This window comes from Bombina bombina, chromosome 3, assembly GCF_027579735.1.
Source record: "Bombina bombina isolate aBomBom1 chromosome 3, aBomBom1.pri, whole genome shotgun sequence".
Lineage (NCBI taxonomy): Eukaryota > Metazoa > Chordata > Amphibia > Anura > Bombinatoridae > Bombina > Bombina bombina.
Window position 1 is genome coordinate 545,329,804 of NC_069501.1, and position 14,129 is coordinate 545,343,932.

The 14,129-nt window shown below is 39.3% G+C and overlaps 1 protein-coding gene across 1 annotated transcript in view; it reads left to right on the forward strand.

Moving 5' to 3' along the window:
- The window catches only part of LOC128653631 (lysophospholipid acyltransferase 2), a 135,639-nt gene that overhangs the window by 13,459 nt on the left and 108,051 nt on the right, over nucleotides 1–14,129 (forward strand). The window contains exon 5 of the mRNA XM_053707035.1: nucleotides 6,201–6,256. Within this exon, the coding sequence (XP_053563010.1) occupies nucleotides 6,201–6,256 (56 nt within the window). The remainder of the gene's footprint in view (nucleotides 1–6,200; nucleotides 6,257–14,129) is intronic.

Genomic DNA, 14,129 nt, shown 5'->3' on the forward strand with positions numbered 1-14,129 from the left:
AAATTACCTGCCTTAAAATGACAGGGCGGGCCGTGGACTGGATACACCACAAGAGAAACAAATTTATCAGGTAAGCATAAATTGTGTTTTCTCTTGTAAGGTGTATCCAGTCCACGGATCATCCATTTCTTGTGGGATACCAATACCAAAGCTAAAGTAAACGGATGAAGGGAGGGACAAGGCAGGTACTTAAACGGAAGGTACCACTGCCTGTAAAACCTTTCTCCCAAAAATAGCCTCAGAAGAAGCAAAAGTATCAAATTTGTAGAATTTTGAAAAAGTATGAAGCGAAGACCAAGTCACCACCTTGCAAATCTGTTCAACAGAAGCCTCATTTTTAAAGGCCCAAGTGGAAGCCACAGCTCTAGTAGAATGAGCTGTAATCCTTCCAGGAGGCTGCTGGCCAGCAGTCTCATAGGCTAAGCGGATTATGCTTCTTAGCCAAAAAGAAAGAGAGGTTGCCGAAGCCTTTTGACCTCTCCTCTGTCCAGAGTAGACAACAAACAAAGCAGATGTTTGACAAAAATCTTTAGTAGCTTGTAAGTAAAACTTTAAAGCACGAACCACGTCCAGATTGTGTAATAGACGTTCCTTCTTTGAAGAAGGATTAGGACACAAGGATGGAACAACAATCTCTTGATTGATATTCTTGTTAGATACCACCTTAGGTAAAAACCCAGGTTTGGTACGCAGGACTACCTTATCCGTATGGAAGATCAGATAAGGAGAATCACATTGTAAAGCAGATAACTCGGAGACTCTACGAGCCGAGGAAATAGCTACCAAAAACAGAACTTTCCAAGATAAAAGTTTGATATCTATGGAATGAAGAGGTTCAAACGGAACTCCTTGAAGAACCTTAAGAACCAAATTTAAGCTCCATGGGGGAGCAACAGGTTTAAACACAGGCTTGATTCTAACCAAAGCCTGACAAAATGCCTGAACATCTGGAACATCTGCTAGACGCTTGTGCAAAAGAATAGACAGAGCAGAAATCTGTCCTTTTAAGGAACTAGCTGACAATCCTTTTTCCAAACCATCTTGGAGAAAAGATAATATCCTGGGAATCCTAACCCTTGGATTCACACCAATAAAGATATGTACGCCATATTTTATGGTAAATTTTCCTGGTGACAGGCTTTCGTGCCTGTATTAAGGTATCAATGACTGACTCGGAGAAGCCACACTTTGATAAAATCAAGCGTTCAATCTCCAGGCAGTCAGTCTCAGAGAAATTAGATTTGGATGGTTGAAAGGACCCTAAAGTAGAAGGTCCTGTCTCAGAGGCAGAGTCCATGGTGGAAAGGATGACATGTCCACCAGATCTGCATACCAGGTCCTGCGTGGCCACGCAGGCGCTATCAAAATCACTGATGCTCTCTCCTGCTTGACCTTGGCAATCAGTCGAGGGAGCAGAGGAAACGGTGGAAACACATAAGCCAGGTTGAAAGACCAGGGCGCTGCTAGAGCATCTTTTAGCGTCGCTTTGGGATCCCTGGACCTGGATCCGTAACAAGGAAGCTTGGCGTTCTAGCGAGACGCCATGAGATCCAGTTCTGGTTTGCCCCAACAATGAATCAATTGTGCAAACACCTCCGGATGGAGTTCCCACTCTCCCGGATGAAAAGTCTGATGACTTAAAAAAATCCGCCTCCCAGTTCTCTACACCTGGGATATGGATAGCTGATAGGTGGCAAGAGTGAGTCTCTGCCCAGCGAATTATCTTTGAGACTTCTAACATCGCTAGGGAACTTCTTGTTCCCCCTTGATGGTTGATGTAAGCCACAGTCGTGATGTTGTCCGACTGAAATCTGATGTACCTCAGAGTTGCTAACTGAGGACAAGCCTGAAGAGCATTGAATATCGCTCTTCCAGAATATTTATTGGAAGGAGTGTCTCCTCCTGAGTCCACGATCCCTGAGCCTTCAGGGAGTTCCAGACTGCACCCCAACCTAGAAGAATGGCATCTGTTGTTACAATTGTCCAATCTGGCCTGCGAAAGGTCATACCTTTGGACAGATGGACCCGAGATAGCCACCAGAGAAGAGAATCCCTGGTCTCTTGATCCAGATTTAGTAGAGGGGACAAATCTGTGTAATCCCCGTTCCACTGACTGAGCATGCATAGTTGCAGTGGTCTGAGATGTAGGCGTGCAAACGGCACTATGTCCATTGCCGCTACCATTAAGCCGATTACTTCCATGCACTGAGCCACCGAAGGGCGCGGATTGGAATGAAGAACACGGCAGGAATTTAGAAGCTTTGATAACCTGGACTCCGTCAGGTAAATTTTCATTTCTACAGAATCTATCAGAGTCCCTAGGAAGGAAACTCTTGTGAGTGGGGATAGAGAACTATTTTCCTCGTTCACTTTCCACCCATGCGATCTCAGAATTGCCAGTACTACGTCTATATGAGACTTGGCAATTTGGAAGTTTGACGCCTGTATCAGAATGTCGTCTAAATAAGGGGCCACTGCTATGCCCCGCGGCCTTAGGACCGCCAGAAGCGACCCTAGAACCTTCGTAAAGATTCTTGGGGCTGTAGCTAATCCAAAGGGAAGAGCTACAAACTGGTAATGCCTGTCTAGAAAGGCAAACCTGAGAAACCGATGATGATCTTTGTTATCGGAATGTGAAGATAAGCATCCTTTAAATCCACTGTAGTCATATATTGACCCTCCTGGATCATAGGTAGGATGGTACGAATAGTTTCCATCTTGAATGATGGAACTCTGAGGAATTTGTTTAAGATCTTTAGATCCAAAATTGGTCTGAAGGTTCCCTCTTTTTTGGGAACCACAAACAGATTTGAGTAAAAACCCTGTCCCTGTTCCTCCTTTGGAACTGGATGGATCACTCCCATAACTAGGAGGTCTCGTACACAGTGTAAGAATGCCTCTCTCTTTATCTGGTTTGCAGATAATTGTGAAAGGTGAAATATCCCTTTTGGGGGGGAAGCTTTGAAGTCCAGAAGATATCCCTGGGATATAATTTCCAACACCCAGGGATCCTGGACATCTCTTGCCCACGCCTGGGCGAAGAGCGAAAGTCTGCCCCCTACTAGATCCGTTACCGGATAGGGGGCCGTTCCTTCATGCTGTCTTAGAGGCAGCAGCAGGCTTTTTGGCCTGCTTACCTTTGTCCCAGGTCTGGTTTGGTCTCCAGACCGTCTTGGACTGAGCAAAAGTTCCCTCTTGTTTGCATTAGAGGAAGTTGATGCCACACTTGCCTTGAAGTTTCGAAAGGCACGAAAATTAGACTGTTTGGCCCTTGATTTGGACCTGTCCTGAGGAAGGTCATGACCTTTTCCTCCAGTGATATCAGCAATAATCTCCTTCAAACCAGGCCCGAATAGGGTCTGCCCCTTGAAGGGAATGTTAAGCAGCTTAGATTTTGAAGTCACGTCAGCTGACCATGATTTAAGTCATAGCGCCCTGCGCACCTGTATAGCAAAACCAGAATTCTTAGCCGTTAGTTTAGTCAAATGAACAATGGCATCAGAAAACAAAGGAATTGGCTAGCTTAAGTGCTCTAAGCTTGCCAAGTATGTCATCCAATGGAGTCGCTACCTGTAAAGCCTCTTCCAGAGACTCAAACCAGAACGCCACAGCAGCAGTGACAGGAGCAATGCATGCAAGGGGCTGTAGGATAAAACCTTATTGAATAAACATTTTCTTAAGGTAACCTTCTAATTTTTTATCCATTGGATCTAAAAAAGCACAACTGTCCTCGACAGGGATAGTAGTACGCTTTGCTAAAGTAGAAACTGCTCCCTCCACCTTAGGAACTGTCTGTCATAAGTCCCGTGTGGTGGCGTCTATTGGAAACATTTTTCTAAAAATAGGAGGGGAAGAGAACGTCACACCTGGTCTATCCCATTCCTTATTAATAATTTCTGTAAACCTTTTAGGTATTGGAAAAACATCAGTACACACCGGCACTGCATAGTATTTATCCAGTCTACACAATTTCTCTGGCACTGCAATTGTATCACAGTCATTCAGAGCAGCTAAAACCTCCCTGAGAAACACGCGGAGGTGTTCAAGCTTAAATTTAAATGTAGAAATATCAGAATCAGGTTGCATCATCTTTCCTGAGTCAGAAACATCACCCACAGACTGAAGCTCTCCTTCCTCAGCTTCTGCATATTGTGAGGCAGTATCAGACATGGTTCTTAAAGCGTCAGTATGCTCTGCATTTCGTCTAACCCCAGAGCTATCTCGCTTACCTCTAAATTCAGGTAGTCTGGTTAATACCGCTGACAGTGTATTATCCATGACTGCCGCCATGTCTTGTAAAGTAATCGCTATGGGCGCCCTAGATGTACTTGGCGCCATTTGAGCGTGAGTCCCTTGAGCGGGAGTCAAAGGATCTGATACGTGGGGAGAGTTAGTCGGCATAACTTCCCCCTCGTCAGATTCCTCTGGTGATAAATTTTTTTAAAGACAGAATATGATCTTTATTGCTTAAAGTGAAATAAGTACATTTGGTACACATTCTAAGAGGGGGTTCCACCATGGCTTTTAAACATAATGAACAAGGAGTTTCCTCTATGTCAGACATGTTTGTACAGACTAGCAATGAGACTAGCAAGCTTGGAAAACACTTTTTTGAAAAACAGTGAAAAAAGGCAGTAAATCAAACGAAATTTTTACAGTGTATGTAATAAGTTAACAGAGCATTGCACCCACTTGCAAATGGATGATTAACCCCTTAATTCAAAAAAACGGATCAAAAAAACGATATAGACGTTTTTTTAACAGACACAACAAACTGCCACAGCCTGCTGTGGCTCTACCTTCCCCAATAAACGACTTTGGAAAGCCTTTGAGCCCTTTAGAGATGTCCTATAGCATACAAGGGACTCCTGAGGGAAGCTGGATGTCACAGTTTGTAATTTTAACTGCAACAACTGTAACTTTTATACTACAACAGTGGAAAGCCTCAGGAAAATGTTTCTAGGCAAAATTTAAGCCAGCCATGTGGAAAAAACTAGGCCCCAATAAAGTTTTATCACCAAAGCATATATAAAAACGATTAAACATGCCAGCAAACGTTTTATATTGCAATTTTATAAGGGTATTACCCCTGAAAGTAAGCATGATACCAGTCGCTATTAAATCACTGTATTCAGGCTTAACTTACATTAATCCGGTATCAGCAGCATTTTCTAGCATTTTCCATTTCTAGAAAAAATTGTAACTGCACATACCTCATAGCAGAGTAACCTGCACGCCATTCTCCCGCTGAAGTTACCTCTCTCCTCAGAAATATGTGAGAACAGCAATGGATCTTAGTTACAACCTGCTAAGATCATAGAAAACTCAGGCAGATTCTTCTTCTATTTACTGCGTGGGATAAATTGTACAACTCCGGTACCATTTAAAATAACAAACTTTTGATTGAAGATAAAAAAACTAACTATATTTCACCACTCTCTCTTACTACCTCCATGCATGTTGAGAGTTGCAAGAGAATGACTGGATATGGCAGTTAGGGGAGGAGCTATATAACAGCTCTTCTGTGGGTGTCCTCTTGCAACTTCCTGTTGGGAATGAGACTATCCCACAAGTAATGGATGATCCATGGAGTGGATACACCTTACAAGAGAAAAAAATATATATATATATATTTATGCATTTCTGCTGGATTTGCTGGTCCTTTAACAGACAGAGAAAATTACATTTATGGGAGTACATTAAAGGGACACTGCACCCAAATTTTTCTTTCATGATTCAGATAGAGCATGCAATTTTAAGCAACTTTCTAATTTACTCCTATTATCAATTTTTTCTTCATTCTCTTGCTATCTTTATTTGAAAAGCAAGAATGTAAGTTTAAATAGCCGGCCCATTTTTGGTTCACAACATGGGTTGTGCTTGCTGATTGGTGGCTAAATGTACCCACCAATAAACAAGTGCTGTCTAGGGATCTGAACCAAAAATTGTCTAGCTCCTTAGCTTAGATGCCTTCTTTTTCAAATAAAGATAGCAAGAGAACAAAGAAAATTGATAATTGGAGTAAATTAGAAAGTTGCTTAAAATTGCATGCTCTATCTGAATCATGAAAGAAAAAAATTGGGTTTAGTGTCCCTGATCTGTAACTAAGTAGACATTGTTCAGACTAACATTATGAAGATGGTTTGATGAATAAACATAAGACAGACTAATATATACACACACTTCTCTTTTTCGTCTAGGCCCCTCATGATGTTGACTCAGAAAATCAGCAAAGTGGCTTTTGAATTTCATGATGGTAAGAAAAATGCTGCTTCCTTACCCTTGCAGTCTCACCAATCTAAATTATTTGTTGAACCCTATTCACTCAACACTGGAGAGAGGTATGAACTGTAGGGAATAGTCTCCAAAGAGTAACATAGGAAATGGGGAGACTGGTGATAAAGAGGTTGTAAGTGAATTGATACCTCTAATATGCTCTGCAGACACAACAGAATGAATGAATGAAATCTCTCTTGCATACTGTTTCAGGAGATGGGAGATAGTTTTATTTTGGGCCAGCATAGATATTGAGTTGTAGATTTTCAAGTTATCTCTCCATGTTTTTGTGAATTTGCTGCATAAACTAGTATTAGAATTGGCGATGCTATAGGAATTGAACATTTCAGACTGACAAATCTTCACAATCCCTATATTCTCCTATGAATAAAAAAACTGAGATTTGGAGAGCTTCCTTATACTTTAGTTTCATTCACAAATATATAAGACAGATTTATAAAAAAAAATAATAGATTTTGGAATTCTTATTGACTTATTCAAAGTTGAATGAGACAGTGGGTTAGATTAATACATGCTAGTGAGGTTGTCAGGGACCTTATTGTAAAGACAAAATCATGTTCGAATCTCATTTAGCATTAGGCATATGCTTTCAGATCATTCGCAATGATCCAAATGCGGAAGAAGGCGGCTGCTTGCGGTATTCTTCTCTTTTCAGAGCTGGATATCTTCTTGTAAAAGTGCAACACACCAAGATCTGAATTTGCACAAATCTTAGTGTGTTGCATTTTCACATGAAGAACTCCAGCTCCGAAAAGAGCAAAATGCCACAAGCGGCCGCTTTCTTCTGCATTCGGATCATCACGAATGATCCAAACTTACATGTCTATTTAGCATCTCTTTAACTCTTTAACTATTGTTCTTGTATTGAAAGTCTATTGCAGTCGAAAAAAACAAGATGCTCTTATTCGTTAGAAGATATCATTTTAAGACTAGAAACCTTTTAATGCTTTGTTTTTAACCCCCGCCAAAGGGGTTAAACACAGCAAAAGTACTGCTCAAGACCGTAGAGCACTGCTGGTCCCAAGTGGAAACTGACGCTGATGCAATCAGCAGAGCAATTCACAGGTCTCAGCTGTTAAACACATAAAGGTGCAGGGTTGCTAATAAATAAGAACGTTATATTTCTGATATATTACCCAAATGCTAAAGCAATTAAAGCAGGGGCGTATTTAGGTTTTGTGCTGCCCTAGGCACAAAATTGGTGCTAACATGCCCTATTTGAATCATGAAACTTCTTTTAGGACTTGACTGTCCCTTTAATGCAGCATATCAGTAAAAAGGCGATAAGAAAATATTACATGAACATCTCTATGTAAAAAATGGAAGATATTTTACCTCATAATTTCTTCAGCTCACCAGAGTAAGTGTGTTGTGAGTAGGGATGGGCGAATGTTCTGAAAGTGTAATTAGTTTGGTAGAACGAATAGTCCTGTGGACATTCATTTTGGACAATCGAATGTTGATAAGAATGTAAATCCATTAAAATCAGTTTTCAAATGTTACTTTTATTTTCGAATGTTATTTTTGTTTTAGAATGTTCATAATTAGATCGAATATCCACATTTGAAATTTCGAATGTAACATTCGATTTAACAAATACTATTCAGAAGTTCAGTAGTTCATGTGGTAGGGAACTTAGTACATTGATACATAATAGATACAAATATATCAATTTTAATGTTTCTATTTTGAATATTGCATAATACTAATATAACATTTAAAGAGAGCATAAGAAATACTATTACAAATATATAGATTCAAATTTTTCAAATTCGATTATTGCATAATTTGAATCGAATTATTATAAAAATTTTAATTGAATATTACATTTAAAGAAAGCATTAGAAATACTATTATATTAAACGAATGTTAGAATGTTGTACAAACATTCAAAATTCAAAACAAACTAATGTGTTAAAACTTGATTTAATTTTTTGAATGTTACAAAACATTCACCCATCCCTAGTTGTGAGCATTTGTTATTAATCTTTTTTTTGTTTACTGTTATCTGCATACTGAAAAAAAGTTAATCAACATCATCAGTGCTGAGTTCATTTTGCTTTACTGCAATCTCATGGGATTTTACCATAATCAAATAAAATCACATAAACATCTCTATGTAAAAAAGAAAGATATTTTACCTGCAAAATGTCCTCAGTAGCTACATCCCATTGTAAAAGGACTTTAAGCATCCAATCAGGATGCTAGTCCCGGGACTTGCTAGGAAGCATGCATTTTTGCTTTCACATTCACTTTAATTCACTTTATTTCCCTCCTCAGTTTAAGGAAGTTTACTATGAAATCTCAGAAGAGAACAGTAAAGCAAAGTATTTTTTTTCCACTACTCAGATGACAGTAAAAAATGTAGCTGAAGTAAAACTGCTCACCAAGCACTTACAGAACTGAAGAAATTTTGAGGTGAAATATCTTCCTTTTTACGAACAGATGTTCATGTGATATTTTCTTGTCAGCTTTTTACAGACATGCTACATCAATTTCAAGTGATTTAGCATATGGGTAACATGTTATTTTAAAAGCCCAATACACAGGGCTCCATTTATCAAGCTGTGCATTCAGCTTCGGTGCTCTTGCGGTGCAGGCTTAACGACTTAAGCCATTTGGATGTACATCTACGTCATGCGGTACATAGCCCATCATACGACGTAACGTAGATCTACGTCCGACATACTGAAAGCCCAAGCAGTCTCTGTTGTCAAGTGACAACCGAGACTTGCTGTTCCTGGCTTGCTGGCTTGCAGACTCTGCCTTCAAATGGTTATGGAACTTAATCAGTGCTCCATTACGATATGAAGGCAGATTGCTAGATAGTTACAGACAGTGACATGGTCTATGTCACTGTCTGTAACAATCTCCGTTGGTGCTGACTGGAGGTGTTAGAGGGTAGGAGGGATGTGGAGAGAGCTATAGGGAGTGAGAAAAAAGAATTGAATGTAGAGGGATTGGACGCTACACTACGGAAAAGGGCTGGATGGGGGGGTGCTATATAAAGATAGTGGGATAGACCCCTGCACTACAGAAAAATAAAATAAAAGAAACAATTAATAAAATAATAAAAAATAGGGATAAACTGTGTACTGGCTGCCAGTACCTAAGATGGCATAGAGTATTAGGAGGGGGGAGGGTTAGAGAGCTGTTTTGGAGGAAGCTGGGAGGGTAAGGGGAGATCCCACACTGCAGAAAATAAATATTAAATAAAATGAATTATTAAAAAAAACAAAAAACAAAAATAAACTTCTTGCTGGCTGACTGACTGTCTACCAGTACCTAAGATGGTGGTGAGGAGTGTTAGGGAGGTTTAAAAAACTTTTTGGTAGGTATCAGAAAGGTAGGAGGGTAATACCTACAGTACAGTAATATTATCCTTACCAGCTAACTAATTAACCTCTTCACTGCTAGGAATTTCAGATGTGTGGTGCGCAATTGCAATTAGAGACCTAACTACCAAAAAAACAATGGCAAAGCCATGCATGTCTGCTTTTTATGAAGTAAGATTGTCCTAGAGAAGCTTGTATAACCATTTGTCTTATGACGGCAGTAGTTGTGTGTAAATAATTTCAGTGAGAAACCCAAACGGCTAGATTACGAGAAAAGTGGGCGGAGAGCAAAATTTAGCTCCACATCTCACTGTAATACCAGCGCTGCTTACGGTAGCGGTGAGCTGGCTAAACGTGCTTGTGCACGATTTCCCCATAGGAATCAATGGGGCAGAGCTGGCTGAAAAAAAAACTAACACCTGCAAAAAAGCAGTGTTCAGCTCCTGACGCAGCCCCATTGATTCCTATGGGGAAAGAAAATTTACGTTTACACCTAACACCCTAACATGAACCCCGAGTCTAAACACCCCTAATCGCACACTTATTAACCCCTAATCTGCCGTCCCCGCTATCGCTGACTCCTACATTATATTATTAACCCCTAATCTGCCGCTCCGGACGCCACCATGTACATTATAGTTATGAACCCCTAATCTGCTGCCCCCAACATCGCCACAACCTACATTATATTTATTAACCCCTAATCTTCCGCCCCCAAAGTCGCAGCAACCTACCTACACGTATTAACCCCTAATCTGCCGCCCCCAACGTCGCCGCCACTATAATAAAGTTATTAACCCCTAAACCTAAGTCTAACCCTAACTCTAACACCCCCTAACTTAAATATAATTTAAATAAATCTAAATAAAATTACAATAATTAACTAAATTATTCCTATTTAAAAATAAATACTTACCTATAAAATAAACCCTAAGCTAGCTACAATATAACTAATAGTTACAATTTATCTAGCTTATGGTTTATTTTTATTTTACAGGCAACTTTGCATTTATTTTAACTAGGTACAATAGTTATTACATAGTTATTAACTATTTAATAGCTACCTAGCTAAAATAAAGACAAATATACCTGTAAAATAAATCCTAACCTAAGTTACAATTACACCTAACACTACACTATAATTAAATTAATTACCTTAACTAAATACAATTAAATACAATTTTAAAAAATTATCTAAAGTACGAAACCCCCCCCACTAAATTACAGAAAATAATAAAATAATTACAAGTTTTTTAAACTAATTACACCTAATCTAATCCCCCTAACAAAATAAAAAAGCCCTCCAAAATAATAAAGCCCTACCCTATACTAAATTACAAATAGCCCTTAAAAGGGCCTTTTGTGGGGCATTGCCCCAAAGTAATCAGCTCTTTTACCTGTAAAAAAAAATACAATACCCCCCAACATTAAAACCCACCACCCACACACCCAACCCTACCCTAAAACCCACCCAATACCCCCTTAATAAAACGTAACACTAACCCCTTGAAGATCACCCTACCTTGAGAAGTCTTCACCCAACCGGGCCGAAGTCCTCAGCGAAGCCGGGCAAAGTGGTCCTCCAGACGGGCAGAAGTCTTCATCGAAGCCGGGAAGAAGAGGTCCTCCAGACGGGCAGAAGTCTTCATCCAGGCGGCATCTTCTATCTTCATCCATCCGGCGCGGAGTGGCTCCATCTTCAAGACATCCGATAGAATTCTATCAGCCAATCGGAGTTTAGGTAGAAAAAATCCTATTGGCTGATCCAATCAGCCAATAGGATTGAGCTGGAATTCTATTGGCTGATCTGATCAGCCAATAGAATGCGAGCTCAATCCTATTGACTGATTGCCTCAGCCAATAGGATTTTTTCTACCTTAATTACGATTGGCTGATAGAATTCTATCAGCCAATCGGAATTCAAGGGACGCTATCTTGGATGACGTCATTTAAAGGAACCTCATTCTTCAGTTGGACTTCGTTTGAAGAGGATGCTCTGCGTCGGATGTCTTGAAGATGGAGCCGCTCCGCGCCGGATGGATGAAGCTAGAAGATGCCGCCTGGATGAAGACTTCTGCCCGTCTGGAGGACCACTTCTTCCCGGCTTGGATGAAGACTTCTGCCCATCTGGAGGACCACTTCGCCCGGCTTCGTTAAGGACTTCGGCCCGGTTGGGTGAAGACTTCTCAAGGTAGGGTGATCTTCAAGGGGTTAGTGTTAGGTTTTATTAAGGGGTTATTGGGTGGGTTTTAGAGTAGGGTTGGGTGTGTGGGTGGTGGGTTTTAATGTTGGGGGGTATTGTATTTTTTTTTACAGGTAAAAGAGCTGATTACTTTGGGGCAATGCCCCGCAAAAGACCCTTTTAAGGGCTATTTGTAATTTAGTATAGGGTAGGGCTTTTTATTATTTTGGGGGGCTTTTTTATTTTATTAAGGGGGTTAGATTAGGTGTAATTAGTTTAAAAAACTTGTAATTATTTTATTATTTTCCGTAATTTAGTGTTTTTTTTTTTTTCGTACTTTAGATAATTGTATTTAATTGTAGTTAGTTTAGTGAATTAATTTAATTGTAGTGTAGTGTTAGGTGTAATTGTAACTTAGGTTAGGATTTATTTTACAGGTAAATTTGTCTTTATTTTAAATAGCTATTAAATACTTAATAACTATTTAATAACTATTCTACCTAGTTAAAATAAATACAAACTTGCCTGTAAAATAAAAATAAACTCTAAACTAGCTACAATGTAACTATTAGTTATATTTTAGCTAGCTTAAGGTTTATTTTATAGGTAAGAATTTAGTTTTAAATAGGATTAATTTAGTTAATTATATTAATTTTATTTAGATTTATTAAAATTATATTTAAGATAGGGAGGTGTTAGGGTTAGAGTTAGATTTAGGGGTTAATACATTTAATATAGTGGCGGCGACGTTGGGGGCGGCAGATTAGGGGTTAATAAATGTAGGTAGGTGGTGGCGATGTTAGGGACAGCAGATTATGGGTTAATAAAATTTAACTAGTGTTTGCGATGAGGGAGTACAGCGGTTTAGGGGTTAATATATTTATTATAGTGGCGGCAATCTCCGGTTTGGCAGATTAGGGGTTAAAAAAAATTATTATAGTGTTTGCGAGTTGGGGGGGGGCTCGGTTTAGGAGTTAATAGGTAGTTTATGGGTGTTAGTGTACTTTTTAGCACTTTAGTTAAGAGTTTTATGTTACGGCGTTAGCCCATAAAACTCTTAACTACTGACTTTTAAATGCGGTACCAGTCTTGACAGGAGAGGCTGTACCGCTCACTTTTAGGAAGACTCGCAATACCGGCATTAGGAAAATCCCATTGAAAATATAGGATACGCAATTAACGTAAGTGGATTTGCTGTATTTTAGAGTCACGCCAAAAAAGTGAGTGGTACACCTGTACCTGCAAGACTCGTAATACCAGCGGGCGTTAAAAAGCATCGTTGGGACCTCTCAACGCTGCTTTTTAACCCTAACGCAAGACTCGTAATCTAGCCGAAAATTATGATCGCATTTGGCTGGGAAATGGTGGCATGAAATATACCAAATCTGGCCTAGATCAATACTGGGGATTATCTACTTAAAATAAATATATAGTTTTGATATGTAACTCAAAGAAACCAAGGTTCTGTTTCTGTTTAAATGGAGCGATAGCAAAAATGCTAAAAATTCTCTAGTATTTTGGGCAAGTTTTTCTCTGAAATTCCTGGTAGCAAAGAGGTTAAAACTGGTTCTTCTTTACCTCCCTGTCACTTCTGAGCTAAGTTGGCGGTAAATCCGACTGGGTTGACTGATAGTACCTGGTTGCACGAGAGAACGGGTAGAATTGCACAAGCTGTTTCTTGTGGAATAATAAATGGAGCCCTTAATGTCTAGCACATCAAGCGGTTAAAACAGTTAAAACAACGTCAGAAACACACAAGATGCAAAGTAAATGTTTTATGTTTGTAGATGGAGAATTTTCACATCTGTGTTTTGTTAGGGAAAACTAGTCTCCCTGGATAGAAGGAGAGGCATCTCGGAAAGTACTTTTGTGGGGGGGGTGAACAGCACATAGTAATCTACACAAATTGATGCAATAATAAAACAAGTTTGTAACATAGCATTTTATTATTGCACAAACATTAAGCTTTATTTTATTTAGATTTTATTTCCTCATAGTTATCTGATAAATATGTTTACATGCTCTGCTTAGATAGATGCTGTAATGACGGAATTTGTATGGCAAACAGAGACAAATACAGTGGCAGAAATTAAAGGGACAGTAAAGTCAAATTAAAACTTTTCATAATTCAGAACTTTTCAATTTATTTCTATTATAAAATTTGGTTTGTTTTGGTGATATGCTTAGATGAAAAGCATACTTAGGTAGACTTTGGAGCAGCAATTCTCTACTGGGATGGTGATTAGTGGCTGCACATAAATTCCTCTTGTCATTGGCTCACCTGATGGGTCCCAGTAGTGCATTACTGCTCTTTC